The sequence below is a fragment of the Anolis carolinensis genome, chromosome 2 (assembly GCF_035594765.1).
Source record: "Anolis carolinensis isolate JA03-04 chromosome 2, rAnoCar3.1.pri, whole genome shotgun sequence".
In the NCBI taxonomy this organism is placed as follows: domain Eukaryota; kingdom Metazoa; phylum Chordata; class Lepidosauria; order Squamata; family Dactyloidae; genus Anolis; species Anolis carolinensis.
Window position 1 is genome coordinate 116054904 of NC_085842.1, and position 22614 is coordinate 116077517.

The 22614-nt window shown below is 40.4% G+C and overlaps 2 protein-coding genes across 5 annotated transcripts in view; both read right to left on the bottom strand.

Annotated features, from left to right (window-relative positions):
- Nucleotides 1-812: 812 nt before the first annotated feature.
- On the bottom strand, nucleotides 813-7511 carry rpl26l1 (ribosomal protein L26 like 1). Its single transcript, XM_003217342.3, has 4 exons — nucleotides 7369-7511; nucleotides 4645-4817; nucleotides 3480-3620; nucleotides 813-987 (listed from the first exon to the last, which is right to left on the bottom strand). Exons 2-4 carry the CDS (start codon nucleotides 4810-4812, stop codon nucleotides 859-861), a joined length of 438 nt encoding a protein of 145 aa, XP_003217390.1. The 5' UTR covers nucleotides 4813-4817; nucleotides 7369-7511; the 3' UTR covers nucleotides 813-858.
- A 4348-nt stretch (nucleotides 7512-11859) lies between these two features.
- Nucleotides 11860-22614, bottom strand: part of ergic1 (endoplasmic reticulum-golgi intermediate compartment 1) — a 110207-nt gene continuing 99452 nt past the window's right edge. For all 4 annotated transcript variants that reach the window (XM_008104687.3, XM_008104686.3, XM_008104689.3 and 1 more), the window contains 2 exons: nucleotides 22039-22161; nucleotides 11860-14409 (listed from right to left, as the gene is read on the bottom strand). In XM_008104687.3, the coding sequence (XP_008102894.1) occupies nucleotides 14302-14409; nucleotides 22039-22161 (231 nt within the window). In that variant the 3' untranslated portion in view covers nucleotides 11860-14301. The remainder of the gene's footprint in view (nucleotides 14410-22038; nucleotides 22162-22614) is intronic.

The window sequence follows — 22614 nt, forward strand, 5'->3', positions numbered from 1 at the left end:
ACGAACGCTTGGGCTCTTGTTGGGAATTTCCTGAAGACGGGTGTAATTCGTTTGCTGAATACGTAAGTTACCAAGGACACTGGGCATAGACGGCGGGAGGAACTGTGTGGGCTTTTCCTGTGCAACTTGTGTTTAATCTTAATAGCTTGGACCTCCGTCGTCTTTTTGACGGACATTAATTGCCTACTCTGGATTGACGCTGGACTGACTGACTGACTACGACCTTGGACTATCCCTTCTGTGATTATCGGTGGAACTGGTGAACTCAAGACGTCTGTACCTGGCCTTCGACCTTGGACCGGATTGGGACCCCGCTGACTGCTTCTGCCCTGATTGATGTGTTTGGACCCGGAGTTTGCTTGCTGCACGGAGGAGTAACAACTTAGTTAATCAACCACAGCTGTTGAGTAGCAGAGAGTAATCTGCTGCCAGTTATTTATGTTTCATTGAATCTTAGTTTACCAGTTTTTGTTTGCTTTAAGAGCCAGGCTGAAGTAAGCATTTTTGGTTTAACCCGGATTAAACTCCCGTTTAATCCGGTTTATCTTTTGAACTGTTTTTTAGTGTCTTTTCATATTGAAGGAGAGTTTTTGCCTAGCCCTTTGTCTTTTACGGGCATTTTTTGGTTTTGTATCTTTAATAAACTGTGTTGAATCTTATCTGGTGGCGTTCTGTCTGTGACAGCAGATGTCTATTTAGAGACACTGACCAAGACTGTGTATTTCATCATTCCTGCTAGCAGAACGGACCTTCGGGTTATTTGAGCTACTGTTCTTTCACATTATGTTCAGATACAAAAATCAACATGCTGGTTTATGTTTCACTAGAATTTTAATGGGTTTCTCAAATGAGTCCATTTTATTCTTGCATCTTCTCAATTGTTTCTTCCTTGTATTTTCCTTTCTCTTTGCCAACTTGGCGAGACTTTGCTTTCCGTTCCAATATCTTTTTGCGATCCTTGTCCAGCTTTAGTCTTGTGATTACCACCTAAAAAATAAAATAAATGTTTAGCAGTATTCAATCGTATGCTTTAAAAACATGTTATTTTAGAAGCAACTGCTGAGAAAATCTATATGTGGAGGGGAAGCCTGCCAAAATCTACTGAACCTATATATTAAACCAGAGCAGTTAAGAAGGAGTTTTTTTTTTGTTTTGTCTCTCTCTCTCTCTCTCTCTCTATATATATATGTGTGTGACCAGTCAAGGAATGCTTGGCAAAATTAAAATACATGGAGTGTCTGAGAAAACTTTCCACAAAAAGGGTTGCCTCTAGCACTTGTTTTAAACCGTGCATTAATAGTCTTGCTGTACTCTGAAATTTGTAACAGCACTACCAAGTTGCAAATATAATCCTGAAAAAGCAATGCAGTGTCATTCATAAAAAAAAACTGGACACTGACTCTCCAGTTTTAATTCATGTATTCCTATTAAAAATATTTCTGCTTTCATTGGTATCTTGATTTCTAATATCTTTTCTAATCATTCCTGGATTTTTTTCCAAAATATTTTGGCTTTTCCACAGTACCACCACATATGGTAATACGTTCCTTCCTTCTCCCCGCATTTCCAGCATTTTGTGTTTAGATTTTTTTTACTTTATTAATTTCTGAGGAGTCATGTGCCACCTATAGGCCATTTTTTATCCAATTCTCTTTTAAATCTATCACATAACTATATTTTATTTTTTTATTCCACATTGCCTCCCATTCTTTCTGCCTAATTGTTCTTCCTATGTTTTTTTCCCATCTGATCATGTAGTGCTTTTCCTCTTCTTTCTCAATTTCCCATTCTAATAATTTTATATATTTTTGTTATTACTTTCCTGTCTGTTTGCATTATTTTGTCCTAAAACCTATTTTGTTCTGAGAAGCCTATTTCCTTGTCTTTTAAAAATGTTCTTTTATTTGCCAGTATTGGTACCATGAGATGTTTTAATCTAATTTATTCATTTGTTGTTGAGTTTTCATTTTCCATTCCCCTCCTTGTTTCTCTGGTAAGTCTTTGTATCCTAGCCATCTGTTCCATCCTAGTATTCTCTTTTGTGATGCTTCTAGGGGTGATATCCAAAGTGGTGTTTTATCGTATACAGTGTTCCCTCACTACTTCGCAGTTCGCTTTTCGCGGATTCACGGTTTTTCAATAAACTCTAAAAGACTATTATAAATCATAAAAAATTACAATTTACAGCCTAATGAAGTGAGGAAGGAGAAGCCGAAGGGAGAGAAAAGGAGCCCGAGCGGCAACAGGAGAAGGTGATTTATCAACACACAGTTGGTTGATAAAGACTTAAAATAGTGTATAACTACTAAAATAATGTATAAATATTAAAATTAATATAGTGTCCCTACTTTGCGGATTTTCACTTATTGCGGGTGGTCCTGGAACGTAACCCCCGCGATAAGTGAGGGAACACTGTAATTTCTTTTTATACTTTTCCCAAGTTTTGAGTATTTTGTACTAATTGTAGATGATTGTAATACTTGTAGGTCTCATCACAGCCTCATACATTTCCATTTCCTGAAACCTTGGGATTTAGTTCACTGGAAGTAGAACAAATACCATAAAATAAAGCAAGCCTATCAACAGAAGTGCTAACAGAAAAAGTTGATCCACATACAGTGTTAAATCAAAACTGCTGTTAGTTAAAATGCTATCACTCGCAGCTTTTTTTACCTGTTGGAAAACCTAGTGTAGACCATGTCCCATTGATGTATGCTCCTGCTACCTAGCCTATTAACATGCCAAGGATCACGACTACAATGAATAATCCCCAAGGTAATAGGGTCTTGCCAACCATCACCCTTTCACTCTTCTTTCAAACCAATGTCAACAGAATAAATAAAATCCTAGTTTTTTAAAACCATGTAGTGATACGAATGTGTAAGTTAGGTGTTGTTACACAACACTTCAGAAGAATGTATACTATCAAGATGATGTAACATCTTATAATAAATTCCTCTATAGCTTCAAAATATGGGAAGAAAGAATCAGCAGGGACATCCCAGGGGGATAGAATTGACTGAATGGATGTGGCCTGCCACTGCCTGCATCTGAGCCAGGGGACTTTCTTTCATGAAGACATGGAACAAATTAGACTCGGCAATGACAAATGCTATTCAAAGTCTGCTTTCTGCCTGAGATGCAATCTCTTTGTACCAATCTCCAATACATCTACTAGCTGGGATAATACATGGCAAACATAAGCACCTGACACTGCCTTTACTTTCACCAGTAAAACTTTGCATCTTTTGCTTTATCTAAACATGTTAAACACCTGAACAAAACAAAATCTAAACAAACGGTAAGTCTTAACTCCAAAACATCAAGAAAGACTGAGATATTGTATTTTAGCCAAATTAATTCTACTTCACCAATTAATGAACTAATCTGTACTAATATTTATTTATATAGCTTCAAACAATTATTTCTGGAAATGGAAGATTCAATCCTAGAAATGTTTCAATTTTCACCAAAGTTACCTTGCTAGGGTGGATGCCAACATGTACAGTTGTGCCATTGGCTTTCTCACGTTGTACGCGTTCAATGTAGATAACATATTTCTTCCTGTACACCTGGACTACTTTGCCAATTTGCTGCCCTTTGTAATGGCCCCGGACGACCTAAGAATGCAGAAATAATTTAGAGGTTTCAGGTAGAAATGACTCTCTTTCACTATCATTATCTATTTTGTAACAGCAAGTACAAGGAGGACGACATTCTGCAAACATATAGTTAGAGAAGGCTCTACCTTGTGTGTTGCATTAAGAACAATGCAACCACTAGCTGGGAAGCACATGAAGGACAAGAAAAAAGACAGGTGTCCTTGCAACATGATTTCTATGTAATGGTAATGATTTGAACTATGAACTGGAAATACTAACTGTAAAAATATCACAATGGTATGAAATCAGACAAAACAGAATTCATGTGATCCAAACTACACACTCTTTTAATACTGTTAATAACTGTAACTAATTTAGAGTAGTAAAAATTAGCAGACCACTCAATGAAGGCCTTACAAAGGTTTTTACCACTCTAAATTTGTTACACTTCTGTATTATAAGAGTATATATCCCACACAAGGGAGAAAAGCAGAATAAAAATACATTAGTAATGATGATGATGTATAATTTGGAAATCACTTGTTAGACTTTTGAAATGCCAGATATATTTTTTATTGTTTCAGCAGACTGATACAGGTCTCCTTTCACCTAACACAATTATAGTACTGCAATGGCTGCAGTCTATAGTACTTTGGGATTCATAGTTTGGTGAGGTACTACCAGTCTGGCAGATAATTCTAAATACTTACCAGTACTTCAGATCCCACGATTCCACAGAATAGTACCATGGTAGTCAAAGGGCTATGATTGCATAGTGTAAAAGAGACCATAATGAACCACCCCACCTCAGAACTCAAATATCAACTTAAACAATACAGCATCCACACTACCATATTACAGATGCACATCCAAAATTATTGTTTTAGGAAATTAGGCTATATCATGAAATTTAATATTGTTATGCCTGATGCCTAAGAACTTAAGGTGTTTCAAAAATTAACCACCCATCTCATCGACTTTGAGCTAGAAATAAAGTAAGTTTTTCCCCCCCACCCAGAAACAGATATTTAAAATCACATACCTGGACTTCATCATCCTTTCGAATGGGCATGGAACGGACATTGTATTTCTGCCTCAGTTCCTTGGACAGAGGAGAGGACATGATCTTTCTGCGAATATGTGATGGTGCATTGAAGTGCCGTTTGCGATTCTTGCTGCGGTCAGAGGTCACAAATGGATTGAACTTCATCTTGACTGGAGAAAACACATACAAAATTGTTACATATTCGCTGACAAAAAGCTCGTTTGATAACACTACAATCCAATCCAATGATTATGAAAGATAAATAAACATGTAAAGGGGAAGAGTACTAACCCCACTTCTCTCTGCTGCCAGAATAGCTTTGGAAGAGTAGAACCTCAGAAAAGATTAGGAACTATTTACAACTTTTATGAAAGTGCTTATGTGATTTGATGTTTAGTACAATCATCATATAGATACATGATAAAAGCCAGGGCTTTAAATACTATACTATAGTGAGATGATGTCAAATTGTTTTTATAAAAGTGTCTTTAGGTTGGTAGGTGAAATGTCAACCTATAAATTAAAAAAGTGATTGTGCTTTATTACTTTTTATTTTCTTATTTCTTCTTTGGTAAGAAAGTTTAGGTATAGGTAATACATGTTATGATATATTTGGGAAATGAAGATGTACTTCTGTTGCCTATACAGTAATAATAACAATGATGAACGAATTTTAAAAAGCAGTTTCTTTCCTACAATTGTGAGGACTCTCCGTGATACAAAAAGCAAGAAATTCAGCCTAGCCTTGTGGACTGTATGTTGAACCTTCAGCAGAAAGTTGCCCATTGTGACAAAAGATTAAAGCATTCCCCTTCCTCACAGGTTTATTTTTCTTACATTCACAGCACTCAAATCAATCTTACTAGAACCCCTCCTTAAAAAAACATTTATTATAATAGCTTTTGAAGAGTAGAGTCTCTTCAAGCTAAGTAATATATGTTATGATATATTCAAATACTGCAATGTTTTGCATTTAGAGAGGACAACAGCTTTCCCCCTAAAGTATAACAAGAGGACAAATACTATCAAATCCCTCCAAAAAGGGTACATCAAGCAATGCAAGTTAGACATAATTATTGTCATGAGGTCTGGACTACTACTGCCCCCATATTCTGAAACTAAGGGCCCTTTCACACAGCCACATAACCCAGAATATCAAAGCAGAAAATCCTACAATATCTGCTTTGAACTGGGTTATAGGAGTCCACACTGTCATATATTCGTTAAAAACAGAAAACGTGGGCTTTTCTTCAGCTGTATGGAAGGGGCCTAAGAAAAGATTCTCTGATCTGTATAAATGGGGTAGAATGTCTTGAAACTTGAATGCCAGGCTTAAACATCCCATGCAACTCGATTCTAATGGTGCTCTCTATATAGCATTAAAATAATTCAGTGTTCCCAATTACCAGTGTAATCCATAACTAAGCAGATTTCGGGTTTAACCAGAATAACCATATTCTGGCGATAACTTGCAGGTTCCTAAAAGTTCCTCAATTGTTTCCCTTGGAAAATGCTCAGGTTGTGAATTTAAGATTAGGAACAATATATTGATTAGTCTTGCAGCAAAAGCTCCTTCAGGTTTACTCTGAATTAAATCTCATAATGAAACCTAACTATGCATGCACAGGATAATCTTAATAAAATACTTCAAAGACCAGTGCGTTGTGCTAACAGAAACTGTAATGGTGCAATGGCCTAAAGCAGTGGTTCTCAACCTGTGGGTCCCCAGGTATTTTGGCCTACAACTCCCAAAAGTACCAGCCAGTTTACCAGCTGTTCGGATTTCTGGGAGTTGAAGGCCAAAACATGGGGATCCACAGGTTGAAAACCACTGACCTTAAGGGCAGGAGAGCAAATCATATCAAACAGTTGGACCACTAGTGGTAAGGACATTTGTGTATGTGGGGGTTGGTAAGATATACAAACAAGATGAAGAAATCTCTGGAAATTCCACTTGTAGCTTACAATGCGAGTGCAATGGTGTGCAGTGATCCCTTTGTAGCTGCAAGGGTTTGGCCCTGGGACTCCCATGGATTCCAAAACCCAAATAAAATGGCACAGTAAAATGGTGCCCCTTGTAGCAAGTGACAGTTTGGTGTTTAAAAATATATGTTTATTTAAAATGTATATTATTTGATACATATTACATACATACATACACACATACATATATATATTCAACCATCCACAACTTGAAAATGCATATACTATATATATATATATGCATGTTCCAAGTTGTGGATGGTTGAATCCGTGGATACGGAGAGCCGAATACACTGTCACCAGTTCCCCCACAGAAGCACCAAGGAGGGGAACGGAGGATGAATGGGAAGCTATTCCCTCAGGCCCTGCAGTGGAGCTCCGTGGTGGCATGCGAGGTCTCCCAGGTCAAGCGAGGATGCTCTCGAGCAGCCCCTTGACGTGCCACGCTCACACTCCAACTCAGCAAAAGCTTCCTAGCTCTCGCCTTCGAGAGAGGCCACTCCACCTTTCCCGTCAACACCATCCACTCTGCCGGGCGCCCACAGGCCCCGAAACCACCAGAGACGGCGAAGGCAGCGGCGCCCCCGCAATCCGCTCCTTCCCGCCTCCAATACTGGCGCCCTCGCGGAAAGCCTCTCCCTCCCTTTGGGTCTGGCCGCCAGCCGTGACCCAGTACCGGTCCGCCACGGGCGGATGGCGACGGATTCCAAAAGATATCCTTCCCCCGCCGGGCCTTACCCGCTGCTGCCTCGGCGATGGCCGCCCGGAAAGAGAGCTCCCACACACGTCCGGCGGTACTAGTGAGATCTCGGCTCTCGCGAGAGCGGCTTCCTATTCGGAGAGGGCCCGGCAAGGAGTTCCCGCCAGCGCCATCGCGCGCCCATCCAGGGAATAGCGTGCGTTGAAGATTCGCTGTCCTCCGGGAAAGGCGGACTCGTTTAGGAGCCAGTTTGGCTGAAACAGCAAAAGGACCTTTCCCTACTTGTTTTTCCCTCAGGCGCAATTCGAGGACACAATTTCTACTCCTGTGCAGTTCTGCTGGACTTCCTCTTAAATTTGCAGTGAAAGTTTTCCCTTTGTTGTCGAAGGCTTTAATGGCTGGAATCACTAGGTTGCTGTGAGTTTTCCGGCCTGTTTGGCCATGTTCCAGAAGCATTCTCTCCTGACGTTTCACCCACATCTATGGCAGGCATCCTCAGAGGTTGTGAGGTCTGTTGAAAACTAGGCAATTAGGGTTTATATATCTGTGGAAGGTCCAGGGTGGGAGAAAGAGCTCTTGTCTGTTTGAGGCAAGTTGCAAGTTGAATGTTGCAATTGGTTAGTTTGATTAGCATTTAATGTCCTTGCAGGTTCCTTTATTGGGAGCTGAGGGAATTCTTTGTTGGGAGTTGTTAGCTGGCCCTGATTGTTTCTTGTCTAGAATTCCCGTTTCTTGAATGTTGTTCTTTATTTACTGGCCTGATTTTAGAGGGTTTTTAATACTGGTATGCTAATCAAGAGTTTTTTAATACTAGTATGCTAATTCAATCACCCATTATTTGAATTTTAAAAGAAAAATTGAGAAGGCAAACAAAGATTTTGCCAACAAAGGATTCTCCCCAGGCAGGAAGCAGCCAGGCTTTGAAGTTGCAAGGCTATTCAGTACTAATCAAGGTGGCCATTTGCAACATTCACACTTGCCTCAAACAGACAAGAGTTCTTTCTCCCTACCTGGACACTCTGTAGATATATAAACCTCCCTTGCCTAGTTTCCAACAGACCTCACAACCTCTGAGGATGTCTGCCATAGATGTGGTTGAAACGTCAGGAGAGAATGCTTCTGGAACATGGCCATACAGACATACAGGGCGGAAAACTCACAGCAACCCAAAATATTTCCCTGTCTAAGGGTGCATCAAGATTGTAGAATTAATGCTGTTCAATACCGCTTTGACTGCCATGGCATAATGCTCTGGAATCCTGGAATTGGTCATTTGGGGAGGCACTAGCATTCTGCCAGAGGAGACCAAAGAACATACAGAACCATGACCACAACCAGGATTCCATAGCATTGAGTCGTGACATTCCCAGTGGTGTCAAACTGCATTAATTATACAATGTGTATGGCTGCACTTAAAAGTCTGGGAAACCTGCTTTTTGAATTCCAACTGGTAATGCTAGCTAAAGAAAGAAGCTGGGTTGCAGTTAAACATAAAAAGAAACCAAGATGATGGCAACCAGACTGACTGATAATTGGCAAATAGAGGGAGAAAACGTGGAGACAGTGACAGACTTTATATTTCTAGGCGCAAAGATCACTCCAGATGCAGACTGCAGCCAGGAAATCAGAAGGCGTTTACTTCTTGGGAGGAGAGCAATGGCCAACCTCGATAAAATAGTGAAGAGCAGAGACATCACACTGGCAACGAAGGTCCACATAGTCAAAGCAATGGTATTCCCCATAGTAACCTATGGATGCGAGAGCTGGACCATAAGGAGGGCTGAGCGAAGGAAGATAGACGCTTTTGAACTTTGGTGCTGGAGGAAAATTCTGAGAGTGCCTTGGACCGGAAGAAGGTCCAACCAGTCCATACTCCAGGAAATAATGCCCGGCTGCTCACTGAAGGGAAGGATATTAGAGGCAAAGATGAAGTACTTTGTTCACATCATGAGAAGACAGGAAAGCTTGGAAAAGATAATGATGCTGGAGAAAATAGAAGGAAAAAGGAATAGGGGGCGACCAAGGGCAAGGTGGATGGATGGTGTCTTTGAAGTGACTGGCTTGACCTTGAAGGAGCTGGGGGTGGCGATGGCTGACAGGGAGCTCTGGCGTGGGCTGGAAGCGACTGCATGAATAAACAACAATGCTATCTGGAGAGTCAGAGTGGCGCAGTGCGGTTTGGACTAGGGCTCAGCCTCCCACTCTGCTGTGGAAACTCGGAGGTCCCTTTTACACTGCCATATAAAATCCCGATTATCTGCTTTGACCTGGGTTACATGGCAGTGTAGACTCATATAATCCAGTTCAAAGCAGAGAACCTGGATTATATGGCAGTGTATTGGGGGCCTGGGTGACCTTGGGCAAGTCTTACTCTTGTAGCCTCAGAGAAAGGCAAACAAATCTTGCACAGAAGAAATTCCAGTGATAGGTTCACCTTAGGGTTGTGCTAAATTGGAAATGACAAGGAGGAAACTTCACAATGCCCTGGGTGACGGATTTAGGGGACCATTGTCCAAAGAAGCAGTTTCCCAAGTTCTGCTAAGAGTCCACCGCAAGTGGCTCTCCAAGGCGCAACCAGGACAAATCCTGCCACTGAAAACAAACCCAAGTAAAGTGATTGGCCATCTTCAAACTGCTGTTGTTTCATGTCAGAAGCAAATTAAGAGTATACTGCCAGTCACTTCTGGTGTGAGCGAATCGGCTGTCTACAGAGACATTGCCCAGGGGATGTCTGGATCTGTTATCCTGTGGGAGGCTTCTCTCATGTACCCGCATGGGAAACTGAAGCTGACAGAAGCTCACCCTGTCTCGCGGATTTGAACCACTGACCTTCAGATCTTCAGATCAGTTCATGAAATGATGAAGTAGAGCCAGGTTCTATTTTTTTTTTAATGAGCAGGGAATATGACCTCAGTTGTCACCCACCGGGGATTCCCTTCTTCCTCCTCAGTTTACCTGCAAGAACAAGCACTTCTATAGGTGGAGGAGAAACACATTTCCTCAGTGTGACCCTTACACCATTAGTTCTACAACCTTGCTATTTTGGCAGGCCCCCCTTTGTGCATTTTTCATTAAGGTAAAATGTGACTGCAAGAGCTGAGTGTTAACAGTAATTTGGCACAGATGGGCTAGGACCTCACTGGTAGCAGAGTGTGAATTTGAACTGCAGACCCTCTTATTTTTTTAGTAAAAGCACCTTACGTTTTACAACACATACACTTGTCCAAGTTTAATCTGCCTGTGAGTGCTTGATAGTGTTGTAAAACAAAAAATGAAAATAAAATGTTATTGGCATGGAAAAATAGTTCTACTTCTCCACAGGTGTGATGACTCATGGGCCTTGTAGTCCTGTTCCTAGTACTATTGTGGCAGACGAAGAGGAAAACATGGGATTTTCGCCGGTTCAGCAAGAGCCGGAGCCTCTTCACCTGCAGGATGTTGATGTTTGTCCACAAGAATTCAGCCAAACAGGCCTTGGGCAGAACTCCCCCCCGTTTTCCAGGAGGGAAAATTATTCTAAAGATAGGGGAGCCAGGGAGGCTAATCACAGAAGCCTGAGAATCGCTGCCAAACAAATGGCTGATTAGGTCTGCTTCCCTTGGGAAATTCTAAGGAGTCATGCATCTGGACAGAGTTGGGTTTCGCTTCTCGTTCTCTAGGGAAAGAGTTCTGTTGGCGGGAAAACGAGACCCAATATAGGTGTTTGGCGCGAGGATTTCTTTGTGGAGTCAATTGATCAGCTTGAGGAGAGAGATCGTGTGTGGACTTCGTAATCCCAGTTCCTTGCTTCCCGGATCAAGCTTCAAGCCTAGCCTTGTCTCACGTTTTACCACGGACTCTGTTTCATGCTTCATGTTCGTCTTGCCTTCAGTCAAGGATCTAGTCGAGAATCAAGTTTATTTCCAGCCTTGTTGTCAAGCTTCATTGGACTTTAAAGACTCTGTTATTTCCCCACACTATTGCTTGGCAAAGTGTGTGTTTCGGTCAAGTGGATTTAAACTTTGAACTCTAATATCTTATATTGGACAATACATTTCTGGACTATAATTGACCTTATCTGAAAGGTCTGCTTCTGAACTATATTCTTCACTTGTTTTTATTGATTTTATATATTCTTTAATAAAGATATTAGATAGAGACTGGCCTCTGTGTAAGGTTATTGGTGCTCTGCAGCCAGGATCCTGACAACAGGAGAAAAGAAATCAGAAATCTAAACAAACTTGTTGCTATCGGAATGGATCAGCTATTTGGCTATATGAATCAAATGAGTCCAAACACAAAATGCAGTTAATGTGAAATTTAGCAAAATTTCCCCCCAGACTCAGTGGCTACTTCAGTTAAAAAAGGAACCTTGAAAGGTTTCAAAGTGAGTAAGTTCTTCAAGACATTTGATTAAAAAAAAATCAAAGGCTTTTCAAATACCTATGTAATAATTTTTTGTTATAAACTATCATCATAAGGACCAATCCTTATTTCAACATGCAAAAAGTAGCACCATCCAGAACCCAATGCCCAAATAATGCACAACATTGAAATAACACACATGTATTATTTTCAACTTGATTTTTGCGAATGAAAAAATGTATAAAATCCATCCAAATATTAAACAAGGTACAAGAATTTATAAAATCCAGTTTTACACCAAGGTAGCAAGTTATTTCATAAGAAAAGTAGGGGAAAATGTAAAGATGTATAGATATCACTGTAAAGAGATTGAGAAAAAAAATCAGGAAAGAAAGGGATAATGAAAAAAATCCATACAATTTTTAATAGACAAAACCCAACTATCTTCCCTATACCCAAACACCGTGATTTTTTCAACAGGCATACTGGATAGATAAAGGCTGTAATCTTATATTTCTTTGTTTAAGAATGACGCCATTGAATTGAGTGGGATTTACGGAGAAAAAAAAATACACAGAATTATAGTTTGAAATACATCTGGGCCAAAGTTACTTAGTCACACTGTATCAATTTGACACTTTAATTTTTTTTTTTAAAAGGCAACCCTTATAGGACCACACACTGTTCCAACTGATGGATACTTTTCTCCAAATTGTAACATGGACATCCTTAGTTTTTGTTTTAAGAAGTGCAGCAAAACCTAGAAAACACACAGCAGATGTGTATGCAATCCCAGGTAGTATAAAAATCATGTAATGTTATCAGTTGGTTCATATAACAAAGGGCTATTTGAGGTCTTTGGAAATATCCTATTCTAGTTTCCTATGTCGACAGTCTTATCAAAAAAAATTATTCTTGGTAAAAGTTTTGCCTCCCAGGACTCTTTTTTGGGAGTTAACAACCTATTGTTATATACAGTACTTCAAAATGAAATATATCAGTAGGAAAATCTCTGTGTAGCAACTTTATCATATTCCTCAAAGTGCTGTGGAGTATCTTAGGCATCAGTAAGTAATATTCAGGAAAATATTAGGAAATTAAAATTGAAGGTGGTGTGTCATTGAAGGCGGTATGCAAGTATTGGGATTCCTCATAGCGTGGGCTACATCCTATTTGTTCTGCATATATGGAATACACATGTATTTCCTGTCCAGGTTACTTGAATCCTTCGTACCTTCTCCTTCCCTTCGTCATATCAAAGGCTTTGAACGAGTCGTATAGAAGCTCCCTCTTTTATACAAAGCCAACTCTTATATTCTCATCTCATTCATTATGTTCAAGTTTTCAGTTACTTTATACTATCTGTAAACACTCAGACTGGATAGTCAGTTGCTGGGAAATAAATTAACTGTTTCCTAAATTTGTTAGGGAAACAGGTACTGTTAATATCTGTCCTATTTAACACTACCACTTGTCAAGAGCATCTCTCCAAAGAGCTTTCCAGGAACTGCCCCCCAAAATATTTGCATGTCATTTCCCTCAATGTATTTTGTTTTTCCCTTGAGAACAAATGCTTCACAGTATAGATGCATATATAGTAGGCTTGTGCAATTTGGCTGGAGGGCGATCTGTTTTTAGTATCCGAATTTCATTGGGTACCCAGATCCATTTTTGGGAGCCTCTCAAAAATTGGCTAATGGAAAAATCTGTTTTCGGCTATGTAGGAACATCCGGCCCATTGGTGAGAATGGGGAACTTACAAGGCTCCCCTTTCGGTTCCTGTGACCCTTTCCTATCTTTCTTTCAAGGGAGCCTGGATTTGAGGAACAGGGTGAAGGAAGCATCCTTCCTGGGCTCCTTTTTCCCTCCTTCTTTTCAAGTAAGCCTGGGTTTGAGGAATAGGGTTAAGGAATTACCCATCCTGGGCTCCTTTTCTTTCTTCTTTTGAGGGAGCCTGGGTTTGAGGAACAGGGTTAAGGAAGCATGTACCACATGCTCCTGGATAGAAGGGAAGAAGCCATGCCCGGCAGTCACACGGGCCGTTTTGGCTGGAAAAAACATGGCGGCTGAGTCCTTACCATTACAGCCAGCCAAACAAGCCAGATTGGCTGAAGGGAACCGATCAAACCAAAGCGGTGCACAAGCCTAATATATAGAGTACTGTGCACACAATGTAGCACTCCATCAATGCATCTGAAAAAGTGGATTGTAATCCACAAAAGCTAATGTTAAAATAAGTATTTTTAATATTAAAATAATTATTTTGTTTGTGTTAAAATAAGGATTTTGTTTTATTTGACAATTTGGAGCTATTAAAATATGACTGGTTAGAAATGCCACAACGCTCCTCCTCTCTCTTTCCTCCCTTTAATGGTGAAACAAACTAACATTTCTTTCTCTCTTTGAAATATCCGTTTGTTAACACAATTAACCTCCATATACTTAGGGTGGATTTGGCTGGCATACGGGTAGTTTATTTTGTTTTTGTTTCATTTACTGCTTTTAAAAAGCTATCAAAGTGCTAACTCAATGTTACATATATCAACTAAACCAATAGGGAAAGAAAGATAGCTGTGGACTTCTCATTCTTTGTTTCTTCTCACAGAACCGGATTGAGAGTTGCTTTCCTACTGCATCTTCCCCAGCTGGATCTTCTTCCAGGCTTCAGAGGCAGTGAAAATGCAGGAGTCAAAAATACCAGCCACAGTGAAGGTCCCTCCAATGATGGCACAAATCTGAGATGTGAAAAAAGACAGAGAGAATGTGTGAATGTTTGTCTTTTTCCCCCTCCAGGAATGACCAAAAAGGCTATCCTTATCTTTAAAAGTGGTCCTTGGTTTTGGTTTCTAGTTAGCTATTTTTAGATGGGTGAGAGTAAGGCAGTATGTAGTCACTGGCTGAACTGAGTGTGGATTTAAACTTTGCTTTCCACATCCATGTTTACCAATTTGCCCTCCTACTTCATCAAAAGACTTTTATTAAATAGCATACCTAACTATTTTTACATGTTCTGCTAAAACATACTCCTGATCTAATTCCATCACCTCTTGATTTTGCTCAGTTTTCTGCTCCTTATCTTTGCCCCCTGCTTTTGAATAGGAGTGCATCTACACTGTCAGCCAAACATTGACTGCCACAGCTTAGTGTTATGGAATCCTGGGATTTGTAGTTTGGTGAGACATCAGCACTCTTTGACAGAGAAGCCTAAACACTTTGCAAAACTCCAGTTCCCATCATTCTATAACTCTGAACCATGACAGTCCAATCAGTGTCAAACTGCATTAATTCTACACTGTAGATATATCCCCCAAGGAACCCACACAGCATATGATTTCACTTGGCTCTCAGTACTCTGTATGACAGTCATTACTTGAATTAAATAATCATCCAATGGCAATTACTGATGTTCTTTCTGTACTGAATTACATCCCTTCCTTTTCACAATTTGCTAAGCACAAGGAAGCCTTGAGCAACAATTACCGTAATTCCAACACCAATGATAAAACATCACACAAGCAGCCTAGTTAGAACAAGGAGGCTAGGCCCACAATATCCTATTTTTTCAAGTAAACAAACCATATAGAATAGAGCTCAACATCCCGCTATTAAGGCAGAAAGCTAAGTGGTATATTGCACAGAGTTTCACATGTATCTGTTTGTGAGGTAGACACTGTGTGGGTGTTTGATGTAATGAGGTCCTGCTTGTCAGGGGGCAGGTCCGAGCCTTGGAGATACTAAGAGAGGCAAAAAGGAATATAGACAAGATCTTCAGCCCTATGACAATTCTTCCCACACACAGGCTGCCAGGGGAAGCATGGGTCCTGGGGAAAGGTGCATCATTGTAAGGAAGAAGGAATGAAACCTTAGACAATCTGTGCAATAAATCAATATCCTCTCTGGACAGCGAATGTGACACACCAAGGTCATGTTTCTGGGAGTTTTAGCAGTGAGTAAGCTACTACAGAGATACTGGTTTGTGCCTAGTGTGCTCCCTTTCCTACCTAATGTAAAGATTACAGATATCATGTGCCATCCAGGTTGTCTGGCAGGAGGCAACTATAAATTATCATAGCGCACTCTGGCCACACCGAATCATAAAGTTGGAAGGGGCTTCATAGGACATCGAACTCAACCCACTGTTTAATGCAGGATCTCTAGCTAGACTACCCCCAGTTGAAAGCTATCAAAGAAGGAGACCCTACACCTCTCTAGGCAATTGGTTCAATTTCTGGGCTACTCCGACTGTCAAGACGTTCCTTCTAAAGTTTAATGGAAATTTACTCTACTCTTGTAACTTCAAACCTTCTTGACAAGCTTTTGTCATTGCCTTCTTTATGGACTTAGAAGTGTCAAACCTCTGGCTCTCCGGGTGTTTTGGCCTTCAGCTCCCAGAATTCCTGATCACTGGACAAGTTCGCCGGGGCTTCTGAGAATTGGGGTCCCAAATACTTAAAAGGTCACAAGTATGACACCTCTGACCTAGACTGTGATGACACTCATTGGGTTTCCATGGCCAAATGACAATTTGAAACCTGGTTTCTCAGCATCCTAGTTGAACGCTCAAACCATTACACTATGTTGGCCCCTAAGACACATTATCTAGGTTTACACTTCATTGAATATGGTGGGACTTACTCCTAATCAGATATAATATACAAACTTGTTCTAAAGTAGTTTTTTCTTTAAAAAAGAGAACTGTCCATATTCTGCAGAGAGGGCACACATTTTTCCTGCTCTTTTCCACATATATCTCTCAGCCTCTGACACAGAGATGGTTGTTTATGAGAAGAGTGGCTAAGCTAGAAAGAGAACTGGGTAATATGAGTGGACAAGATTGTAATAGCAATTAGCAGAAATAGCAACAAGGAAGGAATTGGTCATTTTGATGTGTATTTTAACTCAGATATTTGTGTCCAGTGAGCTCAGTGAAACTGGAAGATGTTTTCCATGGCAGAAAGGCAAGGCAATGCATTTTTTTTCAAAGCACAACTGACAATCTGGGGAATAGAAACCACAAAAGAGTGCAGGAAATACTTGTACTATTACCTTAAAAAAAGAGATGGGTTAGAAGCTTTCATTATAACTTTGCCCTATCCTTGATCCAGTCTTTTTTCAAGAGTGATGTACTGTAAAGTTATTTTTCAGGGGGAATAATGGCAGGATGAGCTGGATAACCAAACCATATAGATCAGCTGACGCAGGAGGTCTTTTACTGAAAGAAGGGAAAGGAATGTATTTTGTGCAATGAGGGAAGGAAAATATGACTTCACAGCACCAAGTACAAGAAGAAAAATAAGCAGAGAGAAAAAGTATTCATTTGTACAGCTCTGTACTGCTGTTTATGACTCACATGTACCTGGCATCTGCTAAGACTCTTCCTCCACTGCATGCCACTTAAATCTATTTGATTTTGTAGGCAAAAAAGGTAGAAAGAAATGGTGAAGGAAGGTGTGAAGAGGCAGTTGAAAGACTTTCTTTCTTTGTTTTAAAAAGGGGGAAATAAATAACTTCTGCCAGACAATGCCCTTAGTACAGGTCCCAGAAAATAGGAAATACAACTGTTTAATCTACTAAGGTCTTACTAATCAAAAACAGAAAAATCTGATACATGGCTTCAGTGTACTTCTTTTTGACTGGCTGAACATGTACGTTAGATGACCAGTGGGTACTGAAACTGACATGTTGAGATACATGTTGTAGTGGTTTGAGTACTGAAATAGGAGACATGGGTTCAGGTTTCTTGTCTGTTCAATTTCTAAAATGTTTTATATTTTGATTTACTAAGAGAGCTCTAAAGGATGCCCCCTCCTCCATATGTCCAAGCTTCCTAGGTACCTGTCAGTGGTTCCATTTTCAATCTAAAGCTAAAAAGCTCATTGGGTGAAATGAGCAGTCATTACTGTATACCATTGCCTGACAACAGTCCAATCAGCTATGCTGCTTTGAGTTTCTTGAAAGAAAAGCAGGTCAAACAAAATAAGTGAGCAGGTATCCTCTTCAAATCAAAGGCAGAGGCAACTGGGTAAGTTACGGTAATCTCCCTTGCCTCTTGTTTATAGCTACTAGATATGCGAAGAAAGCAATATTTATTTTAATAACTGCTTCTTACTCCACTGTTTTTCCAGCAGTTCTACTGGTCAAAATTAATTTAGAAACATAATGAAAGCTACATCCAAGGTGGAATCAAAGAATGATAGAGTTCGAAGAGACCTCGTAGGCCAACCAGTCCAACCCCCTGCTAACAAGCAGGAAAGTCACGTTCAAAGCACCCCTGACAGATGGACATCCAGCCTCTGCTTAAAAGCCTCCAAATAAGGAGCCTTCACCACACTCCAGGGCAGAGAGTTCCACTGCTGAACAGCTCTCACAGTCAGGAAGTTCTTCCTAATGTTCAGGTGGAATCTTCTTTCCTATAGTTTGAAGCCATTGTTCCGCATCCTTGTCTCCAGGGCAGAAGAAAACAAGCTTTCTCCTTCCTCCCTATATGGAGCTCCCTCCATACCTTTCTGTTGCTTCTCCTGTAACCAAATACACACTAAATATCTTACCAGGGTCCACCTGACTGATCAGAAATACTTCAGTTTCAATATTATTCTTCCTGACAGCCATGCTTCAAGCTATCACAGAGAACAATGCTAAAAAGTAAGTCTCTTTAAGGTAAGAATAGAAATGTTTTACATTTCCAAGCTGGCCAAAGTATTCCCCAGCCTAGCAAGATCTTTTTCCCACCTAAGTTCATGCAAACCCACTTACAAAAACTTCCAGTGTTTCTGTGACCATTGCATGGCTTCAGCCTGATAAGCAAGCTGCTTAACAAAGGAGCAGCAGGTGCTCTTTCCACTGACTTCTTTTGTAGCTTTTCAACCAAGCATCTGTTGCTTAACCAGATCGAGGATGCATCTGTGGCTTGCCCTGCTTGACAATAACTCCAGCTGCCACAAGTGGATAATCCCTGTCTGGGCTAGAAGGCTGTGGCCTCTTCTCAGTAATGACGACTAGCCAGTCTCCAGGGCAACCATGATGCAGAAAGGCACTAGAGATGCTACTAAAGGCTGGGATGGCAGGGATGATGTCAGGATGGAGTGTCACTAGCAGAACTGAAAGAGACAGTAAAGCAGCAGTATCTGGAGCACTCTAGTTTCAATCCTAGAAAAGATCTTAATTTCTAGGATTGAATATCCAAATAGATCTTAACATTCTATGCTGGGAAAGCATGTGCCTGCTGTGAATATAGTTGGAAAACAAAGATAATACATACAAAGCATGAAAGGACTGCTTGCATTGAGCAAGAGACCTTTTACCGGAAATGAGCTGAAACTGTTCTAAAGGCTAAAGCCATCACCTGGATGAAGAATTTGAGCTTCAAAGCTCTGAGTCCTTGCTTTGCTTGGATGCAGGGTATGGGCAACATAAATGTATCATGAGGACAAAACAAATACCAAGAAACAGCAAGAGCAAATGGTAGACAGCACTTATACAGAGCAGGTGTAATTCATAGCCAATGCAGATTGTAAGAGGGGCAGGAAAGAAAAGGAAGGAGTAAACAGGGAAGGCATAGGCTAGGACCATTAAACAATGGTTCTCAACCTGTGGGTCACAAGGTGTTTTGGCCTACAACTCCCAGAAACCACAGCCAGTTAACCAGCTGTTAGGATTTCTGGGAGTTGAAGGCCAAAACATCTGGGGACCCACAGGTTGGGAACCACTGCTCTAAACGGAAGTTGCAGACCATCCTGCCAAAGGCCTCTCCCTTTTTCTTTCTACCGGTGCATATACACTGTCAAATTAGCAATCTAAGACACTACTTTATCTGCCATGGCTCAATGCTACAAAATCATAGGAGTTGTACAAGATCTCTGCATTCTTTGCCACAAAGGGCTAGAACTTCACCAAACTATAACTCTCATGATTTCATAGCATTGAGCCATGGCAGTTAAAGTGGAGTCAAACTACATTAATTCTACACTGTAGATGCACCCTCAGTCTCTGATTAGTGTGCACTTCAAGACAAACAGGGAGGCAAACAAAGTAGAGGACCAATAAGAGTGTGGAGAGTAAAAGGATAGTGTTGCATGAGTTAAAATGATATATACAAAGTTTCTGATTTGATTTAAAAATTTGAGTTTGATTCCTTCTAGAAATTAGAATTTCTACCAACTGCACTGTACTCCGAAATAAGGAATTAAACAGCCAAACTTGCCACCTTATAATCCCTTCATTTCTTAAGTAATGAACTTCCAAATAGATCTTAGCACTGTTGGGAGTACTGTGGCAATAAGTCTGTAACTATTGGACTCACTTGGACATGCCAGCAGCCCCAACTCTCTGCCACCCATATCTTGAGAGTAAGATCTGAATGTGCCCTGTGATTTGGTATCCAGCACCATAAGATTTCCATATGATAGTGAGTGTCTTGGTATATTTCTCAGGCTTCCCTTAGGACAATCCTTTCTCCTCTCCTGCCAAAAGTGTGAGAGGTGGGGACAGCAGCTACAGTCCTGCTCTCCCCATCAGGCATGTAAATCATGTGAATGAAGAACACCTGAACTGGTTTTTAGTCATTGCTTCCACACTTTTTTGGCATGTTTGTGGTTCCAAATAATAACATGTAGGGGGAAGCAGCAACAAAGAATGTTCACATGGTTTATACATCTAGAAACCTTTAAGATAAAGGAAACAGACAGAAAAAAGTAAGTATTCATGAAATAACGCAAACTTTGATCTACCTAAGTGTATAGTGAAGCTATGGGATATGGGAAATGTTTTAAACAGAGGTTTCCACTGAGATTCAGAAGAATATTTAGAACATATATTATTTTCTCAAATGTAAATTATGACTTTATTTGCTTTTAGTCTAAGCGACCATCTGGTTCTCTAAATGCAACCTATGGGCTTTGTCCTATGATAGTTTCAGTTTGGAAACATTAGGTGTCTTTTGTTACTCAAATACTATATAATAGTTCAGAAAGGAAAGATACAGTTGTTGAAAAGTAAAGTCAAATTATTGTCTGTTGTGGTGCAGAATCATGTAATTCTCCCTTTCCTTGTACATACTGCAAACTTCATTTGTGTATACTTTTTTTACAAGGAAAGTAGTGAAAGCAAGTTAGAGTCAGATTTAAAACCTGAATGAAAGATGACAAACTGTTTCAGTGTCCTGTTTCAGTAAAGGCAAGTTATCTCAAAATATCCAAATTTGGCAGGAACCCACAACAGATCATCTTATGAATTTTCAATGATAAGATCTTATCAATGCAGGAATCAGTCAAACAATTCTTCCAAGAATTAACAGATTCTCATGGTTAACTCAGTGCCCTTCCACATAGTCGGTTAATCCAGAGTAGCAAAGTGGGTTTAAAAATCTTGGTACCTGAAGGCAAGTCCATACATAAACCTATTAGTCCCGCTAAATAGTCCCATGGCATCCACAAAGGTTTGGTTAATGTAGATTGAACAGAACTGCAAAAGCTATGGCGGGACATTTGCTTGAAAATTTCCTTAAAATTTTTCCCCTAATGACTCTCCAAGATGTTCTGCACCTCATAACCATTTTGCCAATATTACAGCACTGATGCAGACACAACAAAGTGCACACAAGCAGATTTTCTATCATCGTCTCTCCTCACCCTCACTCTTGGTGCCTCCAAGTTTGCCCTCTTGAGCCCCATTTCCCTTTGGGGTCACTTGCCTGTGACATGCTTCTGCCCACTGTATAATTTCAAGCTCCAGTTCTATTAAGTAATAAACAGGAAATGAGAACAAAGGAATGGTTGGAGAGAGCTCTCATGGGAATTGCTTTCCTCTAGTGCTTCCATTTAGCCACCTGTGTGTCCATGGCTGCATCTGTTTCCATCCCATCTGTTGGCTGTTTCAGGATTTTAAAATGAGGATAAGCACTGGAGCAACCTACACCAGAATACCACAAGGAACTCTAGTTTTTTTTGGGAGCCCTGGGACACACAGTCGTATGTAGCAGTGCATTTTCCACCTGATCTTGGATTTTATTCTACATTTTTATCACATCTTTTCCATGCCGTTTCACAATCAAGTGTGCATTATGGGGGGTGTTTTGTAGCCACCCCCTCTTTTATCCCACTTTCTTATGAGTTTTCAGGCCTGTATAGATGGGTCCACATGCAGCTCTTAGGTTTCCCTTGAGCAATCGGGGGCAACCCTATCTTCCAGCAGTTAGGAGAAACCTCTAAAATCCTTTCCTGCTCCTCTAAGTTTCTTTCGGCAGCAAATGGGTGAGACTTCAGCATTGTGTCTCTTTTTTGACACAGCTTTCACATGAGCTCCTCTGGACACATTTAGGAAATTATAAAACCAAGTTAAAAGTAGATAAAAAGATTACAGCAACTTACTGTTGTGATAAATCTGTACAAGGGCTGCCGCCTTTCTATGTATTTCAATGTGATGGGAGTCAGGTCATAGCGGAACCAGATAGCTGGAGTGATGCGCCCTGTATGGCTGTACACTACGTACTCCTAGAAGAAAGAAGTAGGGAAGGGATGAAAAGCAGCAGCCGTGAACATCAAATACCTAAGAATACCCCCTTTGCACCTGCTTCTTGCCCTTCAAAACAATGCTTTGGTTATAGACTTATGCATACTTAGAGCAGACCCACTAAAATCAAAGAAGTAAGCTGTGAGTTTATTTTCATCTAGGTATGATTTAATCTGGATCCCACCCAATGATTTGATGTTTTAAGTGACAGAAAAATAGTACTAATAAGCTTCTGGGCTTAGGAAAAAGGAGAAAACGTTAGGCAGCCCTGCAAAATATGCACTCTAAAGTAGCACTGATTTTCCTCCCTTCTAGTTTCAGTGGCTAGAAGTGATAAAGGTGTCCGAGATAAGACCCCAACTGTAATAACTTCAGAGCCAAGCAAGCTGGGGTTGTGTGACAAATAAATTTTGAAAAATACTAAGAGAGTGCAG